This window comes from Coturnix japonica, chromosome 20 (genome assembly GCF_054131305.1).
Source record: "Coturnix japonica strain WE chromosome 20, WE-NBRP24, whole genome shotgun sequence".
NCBI lineage: Eukaryota > Metazoa > Chordata > Aves > Galliformes > Phasianidae > Coturnix > Coturnix japonica.
The window spans coordinates 7,480,489-7,505,579 of NC_140682.1; the positions used below are offsets into that span (position 1 = coordinate 7,480,489).

Here is a 25,091-nt window from a genome sequence, read left to right on the forward strand (position 1 = left end):
CAGCCCCGGGCACCTGCCTGCAGCCCCCGCTGCACAGCCTGCAGCCATGCTGGGACATGCAGCCCTCAGGGCTGTGCTCTTACAATCCAGCACAGAAGCCCCCAGCTGGAGCAGAAGGCTTTTTCCACTGTAAAGAAACATGCAGTGCCTGCGGCCAGATCTGTTATGGTTTGTCCCACATTTAGATAACCCTCTATTAAAAGCATCTGCATTGTCTACTGCAAGGGACTTACTGTATCATGGTCTTTGAGTAATGCTCTTTCATAGAGCTCGCAGCCCACTTACACAGTACATATCTTGTAAGCTCTCTCCAATTTCTCTCCTCTCTTTCTGTCACCTGCAGGCTGTGCTGTGCACAAGAGCTGCTCCTGGGCACAGCTGTCTCTCTACAGCACCATCCACTTTTATGAGCTCCCTGTGTCCCAGGAGCGTGGCCCAGCTCAACAGCAGATGATCTCATTTTTATTCTTCCCACTCATCTCCCCTGACAATCCCCTGACAATCCCCTGAAATGTCTGGACCGCGCATGCCTGGCCATGTTGGTTGTCCAGAAAATATCTGGATAATTGAAATCCCCCATAAGCACCAGTGCCTGGGAGCGTGCCGCTACTTCCAGTTGCTTATGGAAGGCCTCATTGACCTCCTCCTCCTGATCAGGAGGCCTGTAGTACACACCCACAACAGTGTCCCCTTTGCCAGCCTGGCCCTTGATTCTCACCCACAAGCTCTCAACTTCTACATTACTCTCCCCCAGGTGGAGTTCAATACATTCTAGCTGCTCTCTCACGTAAAGGGCAACTCCACCACCCCGCCTTACCAGCCGATCTTTTCTAAAATGCACATAGCCCTCCATGACAACATTCCAGTCATGCGAGCTGTCCCACCACGTCTCCGTGATCGCAATGAGATCATGGCCACGTGACTGTACAGAACTCCAATTCTTCCTGTTTATTCCCCATGCTTTGCGTGTCAGTATAGAGGCACTTGAGAGAGGCAGCATCTCTCCACCCCTCTCCATGCCTTTTAACTCCATTGTCTGCACCCAGTGAGTTCTGCTTTAAGACCTGAACTGCCGCCTCAGACCCAGTGACCCTTGTTATGTCCCCTTCCCCCATCCTACCTAGTTTAAACACCTGTCAATAAGTCCTGACAGTTCCTCACCTGGAACCCTCTTACCCCTTTGAGACAGGCCGCTTCCGTCTGCAGCTGTCATGCCAGGAGCCGAATAAATTGCCCCATGATCAAAAAAAACAAGACTCCTATGTCTGCACCAACTCTTTAACCATTTGTTTAAGAGCTGGGTTTTTAGGCCCAACTCAGTATCCCTCCCTGCCACTGAAGGTACAGATGCAATAACCACTTGCACACCTGTTCCTTCGATTACCCGCCCCAGTCCTCTGAAATCATTTTTGATAGCCTTTAGGCTTTTTTAACTAACTTCTTCACTGCCAGCCTGAACTATCAGCAGGGGATAGTAGTCAGAAGGGCAGATCAGACTGGGAAGTCTCCCAGCAATGTCCCTGACCGGTGCCCCGGGGAGGGAGCACACCTCCCTGTGGGTAGGGTCAGGCCGGCATATAGGGCCTTCCATTCCTCGCAGAAGGGAGTCGCCTATGACGACTACCCTTCTATCCCTCCCTGTGGAAGAAGTTTTGAGGCGCGGGTGTGTCCGCTTCCCCCGAGGCACCCTCACAGGTGGGGCTGCTTCCACATCGGCATTCACCTCTCCCTCGGGTTCCAGGGCCCCAAACCTATTTTGCAGAGGCACCTGGGGAGCCAAGCATGGTCGTGGGGGGGGACTCCCACTTCGCCGAGCTGCCGGTACCTGTTTCCACCCATCCTTTTCTCTCAGACTACTTCGGTCTGACTGGCAACTGCAGGATAGAGGCTCTGCCGACAGTCCCACACCCCCTACCCCTACATTTGTATTGGTAGGGGTAAGGGAGGACTGAGGGCTCAGTGCAGCAGGAGCACAGTCCATCTGCACACTCCTTTCTATCGCCTGTTTGCAAGGCGACCGGGGGCAATATGCTCCTTGGGGAGCCTCAGCTGTGTGTCTGGATCCCAGGGCCGATAGGGCCTGGCACCACCCATCAATTTCAATTTCACAGTCCTTAATGGACCTCAGCCTCTCCTGTTCAGATTCTCTGATTGTCCGCAGTCTAACTACCTCCTCCCTAAGCTCCACCACAAGGCTGAGCAGCTCATCTAGCTGCTCACACCGCACACAAGTTGCATCCTTCCCATCCTCTCCTGGCAGCAGCAGGTTGAGGCACTCCTGGCAGCCAGAGACCTGAACTGCCGCATCTTGGAGCAGACCTTCTGTTTGGGTTGACACAGTCTTTGCACGGGAAGACCGTTTCCTGGTAAGGACCATGTTTGAAGTGTTAGCATCAGGTCCTGTCAACAGAAGAGCAAGTTACCTGAGAAAAGACAAGAGCACTGACCCGTGCTCACACAGGATGCAGCCTCCACTCCCACTGCTGTCTTATTGAGTGGGTAGTCCAGGCAGCCCTCAAACACTGACTACCTCCAAACTAGGTGCTCAGAACAGCTTTTCACACCTTCTGTGTTGTGTGGGCGGGAACTAGTTCCCACCCACTCTGGCCTCTCTTTATCCACACAGCAAATGGGTGTCTCTCTGTGCACAAGAGACGCTCCTGGGCATAGCTGTCTCTCTACAGCACCATCCACTTTTATGAGCTCCCTGTGTCCCAGGAGCGTGGCCCAGCTCAACAGCAGATGATCTCATTTTTATTCTTCCCACTCATCTCCCCTCACATTTCCCTGAGTCCTCAAGGTCAACATCTCCTGAAAGACAACAGCATCATGACTGTGCTTTGAAATCCGCTCAATTAACCACCACATGTCCAGTGGTCAGTGACTGATGGAGACATATAGCGAGTGCTACTAGAGTTCGTTTGATGAAGCACAAAGGGCACCCAGGCAAGGACAGGGAGGTTTGGACTTTCCCTGTGCAGGACAGTGATCCAGCTGAGGCAGTGCAGGAATCTCATCCCTTGACAGAAATCCTGGAGCTGAAATGAGATTCAGCTCCCCACAGAACCACAGGAGCTGGGATTCCTCTGGTTCAGTTCAGAAGTGCACAAGGAGTTGCCTGCATGTGAGCTCCTGCTCTGAGTCCTCGGTCCTTCAGCTGGGAGGCAGCTGCTCACACACAGACACTGGGTGATGCCCAAGGTGCCTGGGCTGCTCCTGATGTGTGCCAGTGCTTGTAAACTGTGTGGGAAATCCCTGAGATAGACACCTCCTTCCTGGGCATCAGCTGAGGGCCAGAGAGGGGATAGCACCGGCTGTCTGGTGTATTCACACGCATCTGCAAGAGCAGCACAGGGCCTTCAGCAAAGCCATGCCCTAGGAGTGTCCGTGTTGCTACGTCGAATCCAAGACCCACGATCCGTCTAATGTCTGTGTTTCACCTTCTGCACACTGATACCACAGATGAGCTGCAGGCCTGAGCTCCTGTTTGGACCACAGGGACACAGTTACATGGCTTCCACAACTTCACTGTAGCACAAGGGGAGTACAGAGTCTTAACAAAGGTTGGGTGAGGAGTCAAGGAAGGGCGACTGCCCTCTGTGAGAGTGCACTGAGATCTGCCTGAGGATGGAAGAGCAGACAGGTCAGAGCTAAGGGAAATGGCCAACAGAGGAGACCATCAGTGTCTGTTCCTGTCTTCTTTTCATGGAGAGCAAGTGGAAGGTGCCCTCTGCAGACATATGGTAGTCTCATGTTGTCAGGCCATTGACCCTTTTGGGAGCCTTTTTCACTCCAGTATCTGCTGCAGGGACAGCACAGCAGGGCATGTGCCATCCAGAAGATTTGTGCAGAGCACAGATGGGAGATTCTTGACCAAGCCATGGAGGAACCAAAGAGGAGAGGTTCTCTGCTGGATCACATACTCTCCGTCAACAAAAGTCTGGTGGGATCTCTGAAGGTCAAAGGGGCATCAGGCAATGTACAAGAAGCAAATGGATCTCGTTTTATCTATTTATTTATTTATTTATTTATTTATTTATTTTGAGTCCGTAAGCTTTAAAGATATTCATTAATGTCAATAAAATTGAGACAAAGAATTAAAGACAAAAATTGAAATCAATGAAAATTTGTTAACCATTCTCAACATGAGAAAACCTCATGAGTCTTGTTCCATTTTAAGTTGTAAATATGTATCTTTGAGGTGATTTGATGTCTTCTTTTTTTTTCTTTTTTTTCTTTTTTTTTCTTTTTCTGAAACTACGATGCTTTCCAGAACTGTGTTTGCTGGACACAAATGCCTTCAGGTTCAGGGACACAGACAGCGGTGTCAGTGCCAATGCCCTGAGACTATAGCCCGGCGCCCGCTGCTGCTCTTCCCTGCTGTCTATTTGATGTCCCTCATGCTCCAGGTGTCTCCAGCTCTCCTAAATAAATGGCTGTCGTTAAGGGCATGTTTTCAGCAGGCCATTTAGACACATGCTCCTACCACAGCCTGCCAGATTTCCTCACCCCTTGCTCTTTGTTCAGCCAGATACCTCCCAATTATCTGTCTGATTTCTGACATTTAGGGGGATGACTCAAATTTGCTCCATCTTGCCAAAGTCTGATGGACTGTGTTGTCAACTCCTTCACTGTGATTCTATCTATCCCTTCTTATCTTTTCTTTTTCTCTTACTTTTTCTTTTTCTATGTCGTTTTCTTCTCCTTTTTCTTTCCTTTACCTTTTCCCTTTCCCTTTCCATATCCTTTTTTTTCCCTTTTCATTTTCCTTTTTCTTTTTCTATTTCTATTTCTTTTTTTCTTTCACTTTCTCTCTTTTAATTTTTCATGCTTCAAACAAAGCATGAATTCTGTAAGTTGTTCATTAATGTCAGTAAAAGAGAAAAAAAAGAGTTGAAGACAAAGAGAAATCAAGAAGAATGTGTTAACCCGTCTCAAAGTGAGAAATACTCATGAGTCCTGTTCAGTGTTGATACCTCCCAACTCCCTGGCTGATCTATCCAAGGGAGATTACTGAAATTTGCTCCATTCCTCAAAAGTCTGTTGTCAAATCCTTCACCGTGATTCTATCTATCCCATCCTATCTGTGTCTAAATCATTTCTTGTGCAAATATTCCCTATGAAAGATAAACCTCAATAGAAGCAGCTTGGACACGGCATACAGTTGATCACTGTGTTTTACTGTTCATTCAATTACATCACCTTTCCTTCTGTTTGTTGGACATAAATAAAGAGAATTCTTTCTTTTTCCATGTGCAGCTGGTTCTCTGTGGAAAGCCAGTGGGAGTTGGTACAAAGTAGGTTTAACACTGAGCGGGTGATGGCAGAAGAGAAGAGTGATGTGAGGAAAAGTGATGCAAGTCCCATGGGGCCAATGAGAGTAGAAGCGAGGTGGGGAGATTGAGGAGGAACTTTCTCCACACAGAAACAGAATAGAACTCACTGGGGACATCCTGGATTGACATCAGTTGCAAAGTGCTTCTTTTACTTCCTGTATAAAACAAACTATAAACAAATAGACAATAACTGCATTTTGGATTCTTGCTCATTAAGCTGTCTCCGTTTTGCTGAACAAGTTCTGAAAACCTGAAGAAGATAACAGGAAGGAACAAGGCACAAGAGGCTCTTTAGTTAATAATGGGCCACAGGGCGCATTTGGTGCTGAGTCCATCAAACTCCAGTGCAGAGAGAAGTTTGCACAAAGAACTCAGCAAGACAAAGTCAAAAGTAACAGTGAAGATTCTTGGAGTACTAATGGGCCCACTGAGGGCCATTAGCAAGTAAGCTTCCCAAGGCACTAATTAGAGCAGATAATTGGAAGCCATGACTCCAGTCAGGCAAAGGCACTGGCATGGTGGCTCTGATGCTAAGAAAATCCTTCTTTGTCTTCAGAAGCAAACAGGACAAGCCCTGATTCCCAGACCCTTGGCAGGGAGATCCTGTCTCTCATGTTGGCTCAGGGCCCTTCCTGGGCAGTGGGATGGAGGTCTGTATGATGTTTAATGAAAGACACGGGGACAGAAGATCCCAGGCTGTACATGGGGTGCAAGGACGGTGTGAAGTTCATGTCCCATATGGGCCCTGTGTATCATCGCAGGATGTGGGTTGAGAGAAGGGCCCAGTCTGAACAAGCAGTCAGTTCCAATGAAACTCTGAACTTCATAACAGAAACATGGTGGGATTGCTCCCATGACTGGAGCACTGCAATGGATGGCTACAAACTCTTCAGGAAGGATAGGCAAGGAAGGAGGGGTGGTGGTGTGGCTCTCTACGTTAGGGAATTCTTTTATGCTACCGAGATTGTTACTGGGGATGATAACATTGAATCCCTATGGGTAAAGATCAGAGGAAGGGCTGACAAGGCAGACATCCTGGTGGGCGTCTGTTATAGACCGCCAAACCAGGATGAAGAGACAGATGAGGTATTCTACAAGCAGCTGGCACGAGCTGCACAGTTGTCAGCCCTTGTCCTTATTGGGGACTTCATCTTCCCTGTCATATGCTGGGAGTATAGCACGGCACAGAAGAAGCCCTCTAGGAGGTTTCTGGAGTGCATAGAGGATGCCTTCCTGATGCAGCTGGTCAGAGAACCCACAAGAGGAAATGCCCCGCTAGACCTGCTGTTTGCAAACAGGGAATGTCTGGTGGGAGATGTGGAGGCTGGGGGCTGCCTTGGACAGAGTGACCATGAAATGATAAATTTCTCAATTCATGGTGAAACTTGGAGGGGGAATAGTAAAACTGCTACCTTGGACTTCCGGAGGGCGGACTTTGAATTGTTCAAGAGACTAGTAGGAGCAGTCCCCTGGCATTCAGTCTTAGCAAACAAAGGGGTCCAAGAGAGCTGGTTGCTATTCAAGAAGGAAGTCTTAAGGACACAGGAGCAGGCAGTCCCCCTGAGCCGCAAAATGAGCCGGTGGGGAAGAAGACCGGCGTGGATGAATAGGGAACTGTTCTTAAGGTTGCAGAAGAAGAAGAGAATCTACCGCCTGTGGAAGGAGGGAAGAGCAACTCAGAATGACTACAAAGAGGCTGGTAAGTTGTGTAGAGGGAAAGTCAGAGAGGCAAAAGCCCAGCTTGAATCTAAGCTGGCCGCTGGGGTAAAAACAAACAAGAAACCCTTTTACAAGTACATCAGCTGTAAGAGGAGGACAAAGGGGAATCTCCATTCTTTACTGGACAAGGCTGGGAATGTGATCACAGAGGATAAGGAAAAGGCAGATGTTCTGAATGCCTTCTTTACGTCTGTCTTTAAAAGTCATCTCGGTCATCCCCAGGGCTCCCCACGCTCTGACCTGGAAGTCTCGGCTGGGGAGCAGACTGAACCCCCTGTGATTCTTGAAGAAGTGGTCAGGGAATTACTACTCCAACTGGACTGCCACAAGTCCATGGGTCCGGATGAGATTCACCCAAGAGTGCTAAAGGAGCTGGCGGAGGTGATCGCTGAGCCGCTTTCCATTATCTTTCAGCACTCCCTGTTAATGGGTGAGGTCCCAGAAGACTGGAGGCTTCCCAACGTGACTCCCATTTACAAGAAAGGTTGTAAGGAGGATCCGGGGAACTACAGGCCTGTCAGCCTGACCTCGATGCCAGGGAAGGTAATGGAACGGATAGTCTTGAGGGAGATCATGTGGCAGGTGTGGGAAGACCAGGAGATCAGACCTAGCCAGCATGGGATTGTGAAGGGCAGGTCCTGCTTGTCCAATCTGATCTCATTCTACGATCCTGTGACCCGTCTAATAGATGAAGGAAAGGCTGTTGATGTGCTCTACTTAGACCTCAGCAAAGCCTTTGACACTGTCTCCCATGCTGTTCTCCTACAAAAGCTGGCAGCCCGTGGCTTGGATGAGTACACTCTCAGCTGGGTAAGGAGCTGGCTGGAGGGCCGGGCCCAGAGAGTGGTGGTGAATGGAATTAAATCCAGTTGGAGACCAGTCATGAGTGGTGTTCTTCAGGGGTCGGTGCTGGGACCTGTCCTCTTCAACATCTTTATTGATGACTTGGATGGGGGCATTGAGTGCACCCTCAGTAAGTTCACAGATGACACCAAATTGGCAGGGAGTGTCGATCTGCCTGTGGGTAGAGAGGCCCTGCAGAGGGATCTGGATAGGCTGGAGAGCTGGGCCAAAGCCAACGGGATGAGGTTCAACAAGACCAAATGCCGAGTTCTGCACTTTGGCCACAACAACCCTGGGCAGCGCTACAGGCTTGGGGCAGAGTGACTGGAGGACTGTGTTGAGGAAACAGACCTGGGGGTATTGATTGATGCTCGGCTGAACATGAGCCGTCAGTGTGCCCGGGTGGCCAAGAAGGCCAACGGCATCCTGGCTTGCATCAAAAACAGTGTTACTAGCAGCAACAGGGAGGTAATTGCCCCCCTGTACTCGGCATTGGTGCGGCCGCACCTTGAGTACTCTGTTCAGTTTGGGGCCCCTCACTGCAAGAAAGACATTGCAGCCCTGGAACGTGTTCAGAGGAGGGCTACGAAGCTGGTGAGGGATCTGGAGCACAGGCCTTATGAGGAGCAGCTGAGGGAGCTAGGATCGTTCAGCCTGGAGAAGAGGAGGCTCAGGGGAGACCTTATAGCTCTCTATAACTTCCTGAAGGGAGGTTGTAGTGAGCTGGGGGTTGGCCTCTTCTCTCGTGTAATCAGTGATAGAACTAGAGGGAATGGTTTTATGCTGTGTCAGGGGAGATTCAGGCTGGACATTAGGAAGTATTACTTTTTGGAAAGGGTAGTCAGGCATTGGAATGCACTGCCCAGGGAGGTGGTGGAGTCACTGACCATGGGAGTGTTCAAGAAATGCTTCGATGTGGTGCTGAGGAATATGATTTAGCCAGGAAGTATTGGTAATGGTTGGACTAGATGATCTTCTAGGTCTTTTCCAACCTTGATAATTCTGTGATTCAGTGATAATTGCCCCATAAGTGCTTCATACCCGCCCCATAGCTGGCCCATAAGTGCCCCATAGCTGCCCCATAGCAGCCCAATAAGTGCCCCATAAGTGCCCCATAGCTGCCCCATACTTGCCCAATATGTGACCCATAAGTGCCCCATTGCTGCCCAATAGCAGCCCCATAAGTGCCCCATAGCTGCTCCATAAGTTCCCCATATGTGCCCATAAGTGCCCTATAAGTGCCTCATAGCTGCCCCATAGATGCCCCATAGCTGCCTCATAACGGAACCAAAAGAGTCCCACAGCTTCCCCATAAGTGCCCCATAAAAGCTCCATAGCTGCTCCATAAGTGCCCCATAGCAGCCCCATAAGTGCCCTATAAGTGCCCCATACCGGCCCCATAGCTGCCCCATAGCAGACCCATATCTGCCCCATATGTGCCTCATAAGTGCCCCATATGTGCCTCATAAGTGCCCCATAGCTGCCCCATAAGTGCCCCATAGCAGCCCCATAAGTACCCCATAGCAGCCCAATAACTGCCCCATAGCTGCCACATAGCAGCCCCATAAATGCCCCATAAGTGCCCCATAAATGCCCCATAAGTGCCCCATAAGTGCCCCATAGCAGCCCAATAAGTGCCCCATAGCAGCCCATTAACTGCCCCATAGCTGTCCCTAAGCTGCCACATAGCAGCCACATAAGTGCCCCATAGCTGCCCAATAAGTGCCCCATAGCAGCCCATTAAGTGCCCCATAAATGCCTCATAGCTGCCCCATGAATGCCCCATAGCTGCCCCATAAGTGCCCCATAGATGCCCCATAGCTGCCCCATAAGTGCCCCATGGCTGCCCTATAGCAGCCTCATAAGTGCCACATAGCTGCCCCATACCAGCCCCATAAGTGCCCCATATGTGCCCTATAGGTGCCCCATTACTGCCCCATAGCAGCCCCATAGCTGTCCCATAGCTGCCCAATAAGTGCCCCATAGCAGCCTCATAAGTGCCCCATTACTGCCCCATAGCAGCCCCATAAGTGCCCCATAGCTGCCCTATAAATGCTTCATAGCTGCCCCATAATTGCCCCATAGTTGCCCCATAAGTGTCCCATAGCTGCCCCATAAGTGCCCCATAGCTCCCCCATAGCTGCCCCATAAGTGCTCCATAGCTGCCCCATAAGTGCCCCATAGCAGCCCCATAAGTGCCCCATAGCCGCCTGTCACGGGTTACTTAGATTTACCTATGCCCGTGACAGGGGAAGCCACCCTGTGGGCCCCCCCCCCCCCCCCCCCCCCCGGGGCCCGGAAAGGAGGGGGAAAAGGGGAATGGGATAAAAACAGCGGCAATCTAAGGAGGAAAAACTTATTTTACTAAATATGATACCGAAATACAAGATAACGCAATATAATATAATTGAGGCTAACAAATCGAACAAACAGAGAGAGAGAGTCCCCGAAAACCGAGAGGCCTACTGTGAACTCTAGGTGACACGGCTGGAACGCTTCCCACTCTCCGAGAAGTCCGAGAGAAGAAGGAGGGCACTCCAGCCTGGGAACGAGATTATACAGCGTCCTGGTCCCGTGACTTATTATTACCCCTGTTGTTCTCTGGGATATGTAGTCTTCTTCAGTGGACTGCACATTCAATAGAAGTATCCATACTTTACATGATGTTATGATGTGGAATACTGATAGCAAAATTACAAAATTACAAAACCATGACATTCTCCTTGCAGAGGTGTCCTTGGTTCTCATGCCGTTTATCTTGCTCCACAGTTGCTGCTCTGAACAGCTTTTCTTGTATTCCCACAAGCACCAGTGCAGCCACCGCCCTCAGGCACCCTGGCCATCCCTTACTCACTTCCTTGGCAATTTGCAGCTCAGGGGTTTGGCAGACGACTTCTTTCCTGGCAGTCCTTAAGGTTCAAAGTCCAGCTGTAATCTCATTTCCCAAATATGTCACTTGCTGTTGAGTTATTTGTGCTTTCTGTAAACCAAGAAACTCAGCAAACTCTCAGTCTATTGTACACAGTCCTTTTGTTGCTGTGGCAGCCACGTGCTGCAGTAAAGTTCCACCCTAGGATGGAGGATCCCAGATCTCAGGCTCATGAGTTGACCATCATTCAGCTGTTCTCACAACCCTGGGTAACCCTGTCCAGGTTAACTGAGACTCTTCTCCCCATATCAGGGCTTTCCTATTCAAAGGCAAATAACCTTGGGCTTCCTTTGGCCAAACCAGGCAGAAGAGACATCCCTCAAATCCAGAAGGTAAACTCCATCTTTTCGTTCCTTAACTTGGTTAATAAAGTGCATGGATTTGCCACCACTGAGTGTATCCATTCAACTATTCTAGTACTTGCCCTCAAGTCTTGTACCAAACTACAGCACTTGCTATCAAAATTGGAATCCAAACTCCAAAAAGTTACCTATTATTTCTTTTACCCTACTACAGTCCCATACCCTCAAAGGGCACCGCTTTACCCTGACTAGGCAAGCTCTTGCTTTTAACTTCTATTTAGGGCTTCATTTTTGGCCCTGATGCCCACACCACTAAGTGTGTCATATTTGAGACTGCTGTAACTCCTGGGGGTACAACATTGTTTTGCCCAGTTTGTGTTAAAGCCAGAGTTACAGTTTTTAATCAGTCAATATTGTTGCACTCTTAGCTCCAGTTTTATTCAATTTCTTGCCAGAGTAACCCAGCAGGTACAAGAATTTCTGTATTCCTGCTTGTTTTCTTAGCTTATGTTTAATTAATCCAAAAAAGGAAACCTTTTCTCGTTGGGCAGTAGCATCTACTACTGTTACAAAACCATCTACAGGTAGTAAGAAGCACCCATATCCACCAGAAAACGAACCTCAATATCCTGCTTTCCTAAATGCAATTTCCCATTGCAGTTTGCACACTGCTTTCCTTCCAGTGAGGTCACCCCCAAGTACATTGCCCGGTGCAACTCAAGGGTAGGTATGGCCAGCCATACGGACCACAAACCCACACAGAACCACAAGGTATCGCTGCACAGAAGACTTATTAGGACCCTTAGACAAGGATCTGGGGAAAGTCGTATTCTTACAGCAGCTTCTGGGTAAAGCTCCTACCCACAGCTCGGTTCCATTGCAAGAGTTCTGTTCAACACAGAATGTCCTCTGGTGCTGTACCGGAGATTGCCTCTTGCTGGGACATACTCGTGGGGGAGAGGAGTGAAAGGAACGCCAGGACAGCAAGGGCGGGATGCCTGAGCACAGGGGTGTGCAAATGTCCCCAGCGAAGGAAGCAAAGAGAGCCGGCAGAAAGCGATGCTTCATTAGCGTAACACAAACACCCATCCCTCCCCCCTTCCCCCCTCCCCCGGGTGCAGATGTGCCATGAGAACGAGCTGTGAAACTGCCGAGCGCCTGGCAGCCGGCTCGGGGCGTGCTCGCTGCGGGAATTCCTGCCTTCCTGAGCCTGTGCGGAAGAGGCGAGAGCCTGGCTGGAAGCCATCCGGGCAGCACCGCGGTGGCAGGAGGTGCACCAAGGCCGTCCTGCGGCCAGCTCCGGGCTGAGGGCACTCGGCGTCCTCTGCTCTACGCGACTCCGAGGAGCCCGGCTACCTGCACCAGAGCTGGGAGCAGCCTGCTCCGCACCCAAGGTAGGTGCCCTTCGTGGCTCGTGCAGAGGAGCGCACGCTTCCTGCCCCCTGCCAGCAGCACCGGGAGAGGAGCGGGGAGCGGCCCCGGACGGGGCGGAACCCGCACTGCCGTGCCCCAGGCGGGACCCTGGTCCCGGCTCCAGCTCCCGCTCAGCACAGCAGGTTTGCTGGCCCAGACGGGCTGCAACCAGGGCAGCAGTTCATGCAGCCCGGGCTGGGCTCCGAGGGGCACGGGAACGGGCTGGGAGCTGGGACAGTGAGGAAGGGAGCAGAGGAGGTCAGCGTGCTCTACTGCCCGGTTGGATCTCTGTAGCACAGCGCAGCTGGGGCTGCAGTTCTTCCTCTGGGCCACGGGAGACACGAGACGGCCTCGCTCTGCAGCTCTGCACGCGTGGATTGATGGAAGCTTTAAACCCCCCGATGACTCCTTTGGAGTGTCTTAATGTGAAGCCTCCAAGTGTAAATTTGCACTCGCCCTGCTCCTCCTCCCCGGCAGCCCCCAGCTTCTCTTCAGGGACCCTGCGGGCAACACGTGCCTCTGGCGACCCTTGAAATGGCGTTACCTTTTGTTTGCTGAGCGCTTGCCTGATGGCTCAGCTGGGGTTGTGCAAAGCCCTGGCAAGGCTTTTGTTCAGGCTGTCCCGGCAGCTGCAGATGCCTTGAGCACACAGTTGCGGGCCCTGAGCACGTTCAGCATCTGCAGCAGCTCCGGCACTGGGCTCTGGAACAGACGATGAGAAGCTGGCAGCCTGTGGGCTGACTGCATCGGCTGGTGGTGGCTGTGACCGTCACAGGCTGGTTTGGCTGCAGTGCTGTCAGATACTCTCTCTTCTCAGGAGATGGAAAAATAATCTCCATGTGGTTGGATGTTTTGTTGATTTATTGTTATGTTTAAGTAAGCCATCCTATTTATTTGAGAAGTGTGAACCATCCAGTTGACTCCTCGCCGTTTTGCACTTCCTTACCCGAGGAATGTGAGCCATCACCACTTTTAGGTAACATCAGCAGTAGGTGGTTTTGAGAACTACATCAGTCACCTTTACAGAGTACTTTTCCCAACCCTTTTCTGAGGGCTTGCTTGATTTCAGCAAGCCCAGGGCTACTTCCACTCCTGAGAGGATGTACGGACATCTGCCAGAGGATTTAATCCATTTGCCACCAGGTGTTCCCTCATGGATCTGTGGAGGTGGTGCTCCAGCAGGCTGCTCTGCTGGCAGCTGCCATCTATGCTGAGGCTTGCTGTGATTGTGTGTTGGGGGCTGCATTCACGGTGTTCTTCCATAAACCAGGTGCTTTTCTGCACCTCCTGCTGGATGGTTGGATGGCCATACCATTTTCTAACAGTATTTCTGCATCTCTTTCCTGGGTAGCCGTCCCCTTTAGGCGTGCTTGCAGTCAATCAAAAGATCCCCCAGTTGGCACAGGCTGTCCTTGTTGTATGTCCTCAACTTCCTTCACCACTCAGACCTCCAATGAAACTCCCCTTTCCCATTCCTCCTGTATCACTCATCAGTTTCCTTAACTGCAGCTAGGGCAGGCAATAAGCCGTCATTCTGCTGCCTCTGTTTGCCTTAACTGTGTAGAGGCAGTGCCTTTAATTAGTGCTATGGGTGCAGTTTTGCATCTGTTTGGAGCCAAACCCTACAGGTGGAGGATGTGTGGCCTAAAGGATTGTAGGCGACTCGGGGAGGCCTTCGTTTATTGTGTGAATAAGCATTACCTGCACAACTTGCACCACGTAGTGCAGCAGAAATATTGTGGTATATCAGTCGCTTTTGATTCTGGGAGGACCGGTGCAGTTCTCCTTTGCTTCATATGTCACTTCCAAACCCGACACGATGCTGATAACACCTTTCCCATTTTGCATCCTATTACTGCCCCCAGTGACCTCTGCTTGCCGCTCAACTACAGCAGTTGCCACGAGAACATTCACAGAAGAATTTGGGACGCGCTTCATGTCTCTTGTCATCGGTTTGTTTCCCTTCTTGCCATCCTGCAGACTTTGCCCATTGGTCACAAGTGGATCCAAACACAGCATACACTCCTAAGGGAGAAGCAGGACTATATTTGTTGATATAATAGGGATATGCTGTAGTGATTTAACAGTGACACAACAGGATCGGAGGTGGCTGGATACACTTGGTTATTTACTGCATGGAGGGTAGGGTTACGCACACACCTACAGGAGGCCCTCCCATTGAGTCACGAGGCTCAGAGTAGTTCCCCTTTTTTTCTCATGTCTTCAGTCCACAGAGGTAAGGAGCTAGGATGTGGCTGGATCCTCTCCTAGTCCCAAGCTTGGTCAAGGCTTTGTGTGGAAGGAATCATACGTGCACAGTCCCTCTAAGACAGAACCTTAGAGAATACATGAAAGCTCCAAAGTAACCACGGGTGTCTTACAGAAGATCTGTATTGAGAAGGAGTCTTGATGTCAAACTGCAAGGGATCTCTGTGCAGGTGTGAGCTGCAGAAACAGCCCTGCTCGAGGGCAGGTCCTGTGGTGCAGCCCGCTGCTGTGCAGCAGAGCTGGAGGGGCACTTGGGCTGCTCCCTCTTTTGGGGTAAGATGACTGCCTCCTTGCCGTGCTTTGTCTTAAGTCCCCTCTCAGTCTCAGCTGTTGAACTAAGTGTCAGCTACCAGTTGTTTCAGCCTCCCAGTCTGAGACAGCTTTGTGACGGTTCATCTCTTTGAGCCAGACTGTTTCCTGTGCTGCAGCTCATTGTCTTTCTCTGCAAGGCTGGGCAGTGCCCTGCAGAAGGGCTGAGCTGGGACTGGGACTGCTGCATTCCCTCACAGCTCCCCTGCCATTTCTCTTCTCTCTGCAGGCTTCAGTTCAACTTCTGCCTTCCAGCCGTGATCATCCCAGCCTGCAGGAGAGCAGCAAATGGCTGCAGCACATCCAGTTGAGGTAGGGGTTGGGGAAGCAGGCAGGAGAGGCCAAGGGGCCAGGGATGTGAATGCAGGGGTAGAGGGAGGTGCCCTCAGCCAGCGTGTGTGTGCTGGGGACAGAAAAGCAGCTGGGGTGTGAGGTTCTGTCCTGTGCGAGCTGCTTGCCTGGGCCTCAGCTGTTCCCAGCAAGGAGCCTCTTTGTTTGCAGGAGCCCGTGAGCTTTGAGGAGGTGGCCGTGTACTTCAGCAGGGAGGAGTGGGCGCTGCTGGACCCTGTGCAACGAGAGCTCTACCGGGACGTGATGTTGGAGACATACCAGTGTGTGGCCTCGTTGGGTGAGAGCTTGTCTGCCTTTCCTCCTCGTTAGGGCACCTTTGGCTGTGCAGAATGAGCCTCTGCAAGCCGGGCCTTGAATAAACACCATGCAGCTACATATTGACTTACACCACAGTGCCAGCAAGAAAGCAGATACTGAAAAGCGTGAGTTTCAGAAGGGATTAGTATGCACGGCACTCTGATCAAAGCCACAGAGTCAGTGCTGGCAAGCAGGCATCAGCCAGGAGGGAGAAAACCAGCCCTTGTGTTGTGTGTTACTTGGTGCCACCAGCTCCAGCTCACAGATGAATCCCTGGTTAGTGCTATGGAATTGAGGATTTTCCATGCAATTGCCATCAACATTTTGATGCCTTGACCACTGGTAGACTGTAAGAAAACAAATAAGCTGTTGTAAAGTTAATTTGAAAGAAAAAATATCCCTTCACAATGTTCAGAGATGTCAAAACATTCTTTGCTCCGAGGGAAGCTGTAGGCACAGTGTCATTTAGACCTAAATGGTGGTTTCTCTATGGGGAGGGGCACAGAGTGGAACTGTTGAACAGGCACTGTGCCAGCATGAGGGAAATGCTCTCTTGTTCCCTGTTTCTCTCCCTGAAGCTCCATTTCCAGGCCCCAAGCCCGTGGTGATCTCCCTGCTTGAAAGAGGGGAAGACCCCTGGATCCCAGATGTGCATAGCCCTGAGGCCATGCCAGGAGACCTCAGCCCAGGTGAGGTGGTGGAGGGAAGGGGAATGTTGGGGCTGTAAGAGCCTTCTCTGCCTGTGTTTTATTTTGGGCACCGTGCGCTATTGCTGCATTTCCTCTGTCATCCAGCAGCTGATGGGATCAGAAATACAAAGGAGGTTCCGCAGAGAAATTGTGTAGCGGAAATGCAGCAGAATTGCATCTCTGTGGAAGAAATCAGAAGGGATGTCCAGGAAGTCCTGCAGCAAGGTCAGGGTGAGCACATCAAGAAGCCACTGGGAAAGCATCTGGGAATGACACTGAGGAACCCAGTGGACTTCAACATAGGTCCAAAGCAGCCTGAGGAAACCAGGAGCAAGGATGTGTGCCAGATGAAAAAGCAGAATCCATGCACTGAGTGTGAGAAAAGCTTTAAACTGGATTCCAGCATCACTAGCCACCAGTGCACGCACTCAGCAAAGAGGCATTACGAGTTCTGTGATTCTGCAGAGAGCATGAAATGGAGACTCCACCCCACTGGCCAGCAGTGCATGTACACAGGAGAGAGAGCCTTTGAGTGCTCTGACTGTGGAAAGACTTTTACGGACAGTGGGAGCCTCACTTCCCACCAGTGTATCCACAGAAGAGAGAGACTGTACAAGTGCCTTGAGTGTGGGAAGAGCTTGAAAGGTAGTTCTAAACTCAAAATACACCAACGTGTCCACACAGGAGAGCAACCATGTAAGTGCCCTGAGTGTGGGAAGAGCTTTAAGGATAGTTCTACACTCAAAATACACCAACGTGTCCACACAGGAGAGCGACCGTATAAGTGCCTTGAGTGTGGGAAGAGCTTCAGAAACAGTTCCAGCCTCACCATCCACCATCGCATCCACACAGGAGAGAGACCATTTAAGTGCACTGATTGTGGGAAGAGCTTCAAAAACAGTTCCAGCCTCACCATCCACCATCGCATCCACACAGGAGAGAGACCATTTAAGTGCACTGATTGTGGGAAGAGCTTCAAAAACAGTTCCAGCCTCACCGTCCACCATCATATTCACACAGGAGAGAGACCCTGCAAGTGCTCTGAGTGTGGGAAGAACTTCAGTAGCAGCTCCGAACTGAAGGTGCACCAGCGTGTCCACACAGGAGAGAGACCATATAAGTGCTCTGAGTGTGAGAAGAGCTTCATAAGCAGTTCTAATTTGAAGCTCCACCAGCGCATCCATACAGGAGAGAAACCCTATAAGTGTCCTGAGTGTGGGAAGAGCTTCAAAAGCAGCTCTGAACTGAAGCTCCACCAGCGTCTCCACACAGGAGAGAAACCATATAAGTGCTCTGAGTGTGAGAAGACCTTCACAAGCAGTTCTGATTTGAAGCTCCACCAGCGCATCCACACAGGAGAGAGACCATATAAGTGCTCTGAGTGTGGGAAGAGCTTCATAAGCAGTTTTAATTTGAAGCGCCACCAGAGCATCCACACAGGAGAGAGACCCTGCAAGTGCTCTGAGTGTGGGAAGAGCTTCAGAAGCAGCTCTAAACTGAAGGTGCACCAGCGTGTCCACACAGGAGAGAGACCATATAAGTGCTCTGAGTGTGAGAAGAGCTTCATAAGCAGTTCTAATTTGAAGCTCCACCAGCGCATCCATACAGGAGAGAAACCCTATAAGTGTCCTGAGTGTGGGAAGAGCTTCAGAAGCAGCTCTGAACTGAAGGTGCACCAGCGTGTCCACACAGGAGAGAAACCCTATAAGTGTCCTGAGTGTGGGAAGAGCTTCAAAGGGAGTTCTGAATTGAAGCTCCACCAGCGCATCCACACAGGAGAGAAACCCTATAAGTGTCCTGAGTGTGGGAAGAGCTTCAGAAGCAGCTCTAAACTGAAGGTGCACCAGCGTGTCCACACAGGAGAGAGACCATATAAGTGCTCTGAGTGTGGGAAGAGCTTCATAAGCAGTTCTGATTTGAAGCTCCACCAGCGCATCCACACAGGAGAGAAACCCTGCAAGTGCTCTGAGTGTGGGAAGAGCTTCAGAAGCAGCTCTGCACTGAAGATGCACCAGCGTGTCCACACAGGAGAGAAACCCTATAAGTGTCCTGAGTGTGGGAAGAGCTTCAAAAGGCGTTCTGAATTGAAGATGCACCAGTGCATGCACACAGGAGAGCGACCCTATAAGTGTCCTGAGTGTGGGAAGAGCTTTAAAAGGCGTTCTGAGCTGACGCTGCATCAGAGCATCCACAAGAAAAAGAGACCCTGTGAGTGTCCTGAGTGTGGTAAGAGCTTCAAAGGGAGTTCTGAATTGAAGCTGCACCAGCATATGCACACAGGAGAGAGACCATAGCTTCTGTTGGACATTTTAGAACATTTTGGCCAGGCCTGCATGCAGGGAGTTGCCTGGGAACTTGTCTTTTCTCTCCCTCAGAGAATCCCATCTGCTGTGTTACCAGAATGTCTGCACCAGTGAGATGAAATGGCAGGAAGCCTTGAGTGTGAGAAGGGCTTTGTGCCGAGCAGAGAGCTCCTCACACTCCCAGAAGAACTTCATGCAAAGCTCAGTCCTCATTAAACATTGCAGTCCACAGGACAGGTAGCTACTAGGAGTGCATCTCCTGCAGGAAGAGTTTCTCTCAGGGCTGGTGCCTCATTTCTCATGGGAAAACCACCAGCAGGAGAGACCCCAGGATGCTGGAGAGCCCAGGGATGAGGGAGACCAATGCTTCTCCCCATGCAGGAACAGTTTGCAAAGGAGACGGCATCACCGACACCCTCTGCAGAAGGGACTTAACCCAGGAGCTTCAGATGGCCTTTCCTTGCTGCCCAAAGCACTTCTCTCACCATGCCCGCTTTCCACTTCTACTCTTCCACCAGCTGCTTTTTGATTCTGTTTCCTAGTGGAGAAGTGGTTGTGTAGGGATCTGCTGTGTGTCTGTGCATGTGTTGCTCTCAGTCATTTCTGAGCGCACTCATGCATCCCAGAGAAGGGTCAGCAGAGCAGTAACGTGGCTCTTGGAGGTTTTCTGAGAATCTTCTGTAGTGGAAAGAGAAGGGGGTGAATAAAGTAGCTGAGTTGTTCTGGAGCTTTCTTCACTGTAGTCTTGTTTTTGCTCTTAAAATAAATGTCAGCATGTGGAATGAGGAGAGGGAAAGCTGCAAGCAGGGTTTGGTTTTGGTGCCCTCTCCAGCCCACTGCTTGCTTCTGGACAAGGCATTTCCTTTCTTAATAGGGGAGATGCTCCAATCCCTTCACCATCTTTGTGTCCCTCCACTGGGCTCTTTCCAAGAGATCCCTGTCTTTTTTGTACTGGGGAGCCCAGAACTGGACACAATATTCCAGATGAGGCCTCACCAGGGCAGAGTAGAGGGGGAGGATCACCTCCTTCGACCTGCTGGACACGCTCTTTTTAATACACCCCAGGATGCCATTGGCCTTCTTGGCTACAAGGACACACTGCTGGCTCATGGCCAATCTGTTGTCCACCAGGACGCCCATGTCCCTCTCAGCAGAGCTCCTCTCCAGCAGGTCTTCCCCCAGCCTGTACTGGTGCATGCAATTATTTCTACCCAGGTGCAAGACTCTACACTTGCTTTTGCTAAACCTCATCTGGTTTCTTACTGCCCAGCTCTCCAGCCTGTCCAGGTCTCGCTGAATGGCAGCACAGCCTTCAGGCGTGTCAGCCAATCCTCCCAACTTCGTGTCATCAGCAAACTTGCTGAGGGTGGTCACTATCCCCTCATCAAGGTCGCTGATGATGTTTAACAAGACCAGACCCAGTACAGACCCCAGGGGGACGCTGCTAGTTACACGCCTCCAGCCAGACACCACACCGGCAATGACAACCCTCTGCACTCTGCCAGTCAGCCAATTCTCAACCCACTTCACTGTCCACTCATCTATCCCATACTTCCTCAGCTTTATAAGGATGTCATGGGGGACAGTATCAAAAGCCTTACTGAAATCAAGGTAGACTACATCTACCACTCTCCCCCTGTCCACCCAGCTAGTGACATCTTCATAAAAGGCCACCAGGTTGGTCGAGCACAACCTCCCCTTGGTGAACCCATGCTGATACCCTCCCCCCCCCAGCTACAGCAGCTCAAGTTACCACCTATCAGCCCAGCTGTACTACATGCAAGTCTAAAGCCTTTGCAAAAAAACAGCAAATATGCAAAGTCAGTGCCAGAAGTAGCATCTGCCACAGAGCAACCTCAATATCAGCACATTGGAGAAAACAATACAGGATCAAAGCTGAGCCCACACATTGTAGCCACAGAATGTAGGCCACCCCAACCCACAGAATGGTACAGCAGTAAAAGTCTCCAGTGTCATGTTCGTTTTTATATTTACCTGTTGGAGTATAAGCCCATTTTAAACCCTTGAGGTAATATAACACATGTTGATACTATCATAGCAGCACAACTACAAACAGAAACTATCTGTAAGCAAATGAAAATAAAACAATCACATAGGGGGTCTCTGAGCAGGAGGTCTGAATGGTACCTGATTCTGCTGCTTATTGAAGAGGGACCTCACCCATCATAGGGGTAACGGAACCAATACAAACACAGAATCACAGAATGTCAGGGATTGGAAGGGACCTCAAAAGATCATTTAGTCTAATCCCCCTGCAGGAGCAGGAACACCTGGACCAGGTCACACAGGAGTGTCTGGGCAGGGTTTGAATGTCTCCAGAGAAGGAGAACCCACAACCTCTCTGGGCAGCCTGTTCCAGTGTTCTGTTACCCTTACTGTGATGTTTTTCTCCTGTGTTCCAGCTTGTACCCACTGCCCCTTGTGCTATCATTGGACGTCACCGAGAAGAGCCTGGCTCATCCTCCTGACACTCACCCTTTACATATTTATAAATACTAATGAGGTTACCCCTCAGTCTCTCCTTCCCTGTGCACAGGTGGCAAAGAAGGCCAATGGCATCCTGGCTTGTATCAGGAATGGTGTGGTGAGCAGGACTAGGGAAGTCATCCTGCCCCTGTACTCAGCATTGGTGAGGCCTCATCTCAAGTACTGTGTTCAGTTATGGGCACCTCAGTACAGGAAAGACATGGAGGTGCTGGTGCAGATCCAGAGAAGGGCAATGAGGCTCATGAAGGGCTTAGAAAATCAACCCTATGAGGAGAGACTGAGGGAGCTGGGGCTGTTTAGTCTGAGGAAAAGGAGGCTGAGGGGAGACCTTATCGCTCTCTTCCAGTATCTGAAGGGTGCTTACAGTGAGAGTGGGGCTGGTCTCTTCTCACTGGTGAGAAGTGACAGGACAAGGGGAAACGGCCTCAAGTTGCACCAAGGTAAGTTTAGGTTGGATGTTAGGAAACACTTGTTTACAGAAAAGGTAGTTAGGTACTGGAATAGGCTCCTCAGGGAGACGGTTGAGTTGCAGTCCCTGGATGTGTTTAAGAGCCATTTGGATGTGGTGCTCAGGGATATGAGTTAGCAGAGGGTTGTTAGAGTTAGGGTGCTGGTTAGGCTGTGGTTGGACTTGATGATCTTCAAGGTCTTTTTCAACCTGGGTGATTCTATGATTCTATGATTCTCCAACCTAAAGAGACCCAGCTCCCTCAGATCTGTAGTCCCCCAGGTTCTCCTTATGACCCTTCTTGTATATGGGAATTTCTTCACTAGCAGATTTAATCAGCAAGATCAGAGGAGATCGATTTCCACACACCCTAGATAACCCTTGGAAGGTAAGCAAAACTGCCTTACAGATGGGCAGGACTGGACTCTTGCCTGTATGGGCCATCAGTTTCTCAAGCAGCCATACCACCTGCATGGACAGCAAGAACAACAGGATGCCCTGGGATGGTGAGTAACTAGCCACTGTTCTGGGAACTCAGCAAGGGAGTAGCTTTCAGTTGATAACAACAAGCCGTTAAGATACACAAGGATGGTATGTAATTGGGAACCAATGATGAGCTCCACTTTTGCAATATGTATGAGCTAATTATCCGTATTATAAAGGTAAACGCAGCCAAGGAATAAAGGAGATTAGCTGATCATATGTCAATGACAGGTGTGATCGTCTGCTTTTCTCCTGCCGTTCTGCAACATCGTTGTTGTTTAGTGTCACTGGGTTCGTTAAACTGCCGTTCGTTCTCAGATCGTTGGTTTTTTTTTCATTTTTTCCCTCCTAGACCCATTCACAATCTCCCTTCCCTTCCCCTCTCGGCTGCGCCGCACCGCGCTGTTAGAGAGGGGAGGTTCTTTGTTCCTTCTCTCCCCAGGTTTGTTCCCGCTGTCACCGAGTGAGCTCTAGAGAGAACTCCGTGACACAAACTCATTGCAAAGTCTAAGCTAGAAGAAGCGTCATCTCAGTGTATCCCAGAAAAAGAACTGCGTTGAGATTTTAATTGGTTTTGGTTTTTTGTTTTATTGGGGGTGGGTTGTTTTTTGTTGTTTTTTTAGGGTTTTTTTGTTTTTTTTTTGTCTTTTTTTTGGTTTTTTTTTGGGGGGGGGGGGGGGGGCGGGGTGGAGGGGGGCGAGGGGAAGGGAGAGGGAGGGGACAGTTGTTTGGTTGTTTTTAATATACAATAAAGCTATGCAGTTCCGCTGTCAGTCGCCTCAGAGAGTTCCCGAAGGAGCTCAACCACATTCTGCTCAACATCGAGTTGTTCCATTGAGTGGAACAATGGTAGTCTTGCAGATGGAGCAATGCAGGAATTCTGACAGGATCTCCAGGTGTATCCAGTTCATCAACTGAAAGCTCCGCAACCAAATTGGAAGGGACCAGTCCTCTTGTGCCATCTGTCAGCTCTCCCTGAAACCAGCCATTCTCACCCACATCTCCAAAGACATTACGTTTTGTCCGGCAGTCAGAGGAAGCTCGTTTTCTGGGTCCTCATTAGGACCCTCAACAAGAATGTAGCTGTGTCGAGCTAAGAATCTTCAAACTGCTGGTGATACCTGTCCTGGAGAATGCAGGATGAAGGACAAAAGCTCTGCTCTCACATTCAGGGCCATCCTCTGACAGAAGGCAGCACTCAGGACTGTTCCCAAGGATCTCTTTCATGGCTTTCAGTTCAAGCTCCTGGTCTTCCAGATGACCTTGAAGACTTCGGGCCTCTTCAATGGCAGAATGGAACGGACTGGAGCTATTACGGAGATTCTTGTTTGACTGGGTCAGAGTCTGTCTCATTGCCTTCCCCAGCTCCATCTGCTGCTTCTGCTGCTCTCTTTTCCCTCTTGCGCGCTCTGTGAGAATGAGTTTCAGAAAGCACTACTCAGTGACAGGAAATAAGGGGAAACTTGAAAGACTTTGCAACCTAAGTCCTGGCAGTGTACTGCCAGCGGCTGATTTGGCCGTCCAGGATCCTGGCACCACAAATGCTTCATTGCCAAATGCAGCAATAAGGTGTTCTGGGGAAAGGCCAACTCACAGGTAGTCTTTGAGCACCCATATCACAACACCAACGGCCAGCACCAGCGCAGGCAGCAGCATCGCTGAGACCGTCACCGGAATGCGGCGCTTCCGCACAGATGTGTGAGCAGCAGCCTCTGTGCTTTTGCCTGTGTTCATCCCTGGAAGAAATGAGACAATGTCCCACGTTACCTTCAGCTGCGCTACAGATAATCTCTCAGTGTGCTTCATGGACCCAAGAGGTCATTTTGTCAGTGGGTGCCTCCGTCTCTGGTGCCGAAGCACCGGAGGACAAGAAGGATTGCTTCCACCTCTCGTTGGGTACGGAGAGGCTGCACAGGCACTACCCGTGTCCTCCTCTGGGCCGAGAGCTGGGGCTGTACTCTGGGGTCTGGGCTTAGTCCGTGGGGAGAGCTACAGAGCAGAATCCCTCACGCTTTTCCCGGCATGCGTGTCCTGAGCTCCCCCTGTGGGACGCCCCCCAGGCTGAAGGTCAGGCTTCAGCCAGCACAGGGCACAGCCAGAGCCAGCCCAGGGGAGAAACACTCCTGCTTCTTTTACATGTGCTCTATGCTCACACGCTCAGGTCTGGCTGCTGACCTGGTGTGCAAGAGCTGGCAGCAAGAGCCTGCAGGCACGCAGTGACTCTGGTTCGTGACACCGTATGACCATAGGACAGAAATTACCTGGCATGCCGGTTGGTGCTGCCTGCATTCCTCTGTCCGGGACTGGCAGTGTGGGATATCCACCTTCCTGCAGCGCATCCGGGACTGGCAGTGTGGGATATCCACCTTCCTGGAGTGCATCTGGGACCGGCAGTGTGGGATATCCACCTTCCTGCAGCGCATCCGGGACCGGCAGTGTGGGATATCCACCTTCCTGGAGTGCATCCCTCTTACTTTGTTGGTCCGTTCCTTTAGAAAGAAAGCAGGGCAGTAGGATTGGGATGTCACGTGCCCTCATCAAAAACTGAGCTTCTCCAATCCCGAGCTCAGGTAAAGTCCAGGGCCCCCCCCAAGTACACTGTGAGCCCCTCTGTTACCCAAGGGCATTTGGGCCCTCCCAGCTATTGGACAATGCTGACTCCCTCACACCTCTTGAGAAATCAGCTCCTGTGCAAGGCCCTCACATACTGTGCTGTCACCAGCCCTTCACAGCCAGGTAGCTGCAGGCTGAAATCCAAGCTCTAACACACAGTCCAAGCCTTCAGAATTAGCATCTCCACCTCATTTCCAGCATTAGCAAAGGCAGCCAACCCTGCTCGGGATGCTCCTCCTGCCTTGAACTTGCTCAGCTGCACGGAGGGCTTTGGATGAAC

General features: G+C 50.7%; 1 protein-coding gene across 1 annotated transcript in view; it reads left to right on the plus strand.

Moving 5' to 3' along the window:
• The window catches only part of LOC146757493 (uncharacterized), a gene marked incomplete at its 5' end in the record, with an annotated part of 360,734 nt that extends 341,670 nt beyond the window's left edge, over positions 1-19,064 (plus strand). The window contains one exon of the mRNA XM_085520673.1: positions 17,102-19,064. Coding sequence (XP_085376799.1) covers positions 17,102-18,750 — 1,649 coding nt within the window. The remainder of the gene's footprint in view (positions 1-17,101) is intronic.
• Between the last annotated feature and the right edge of the window lie 6,027 nt (positions 19,065-25,091).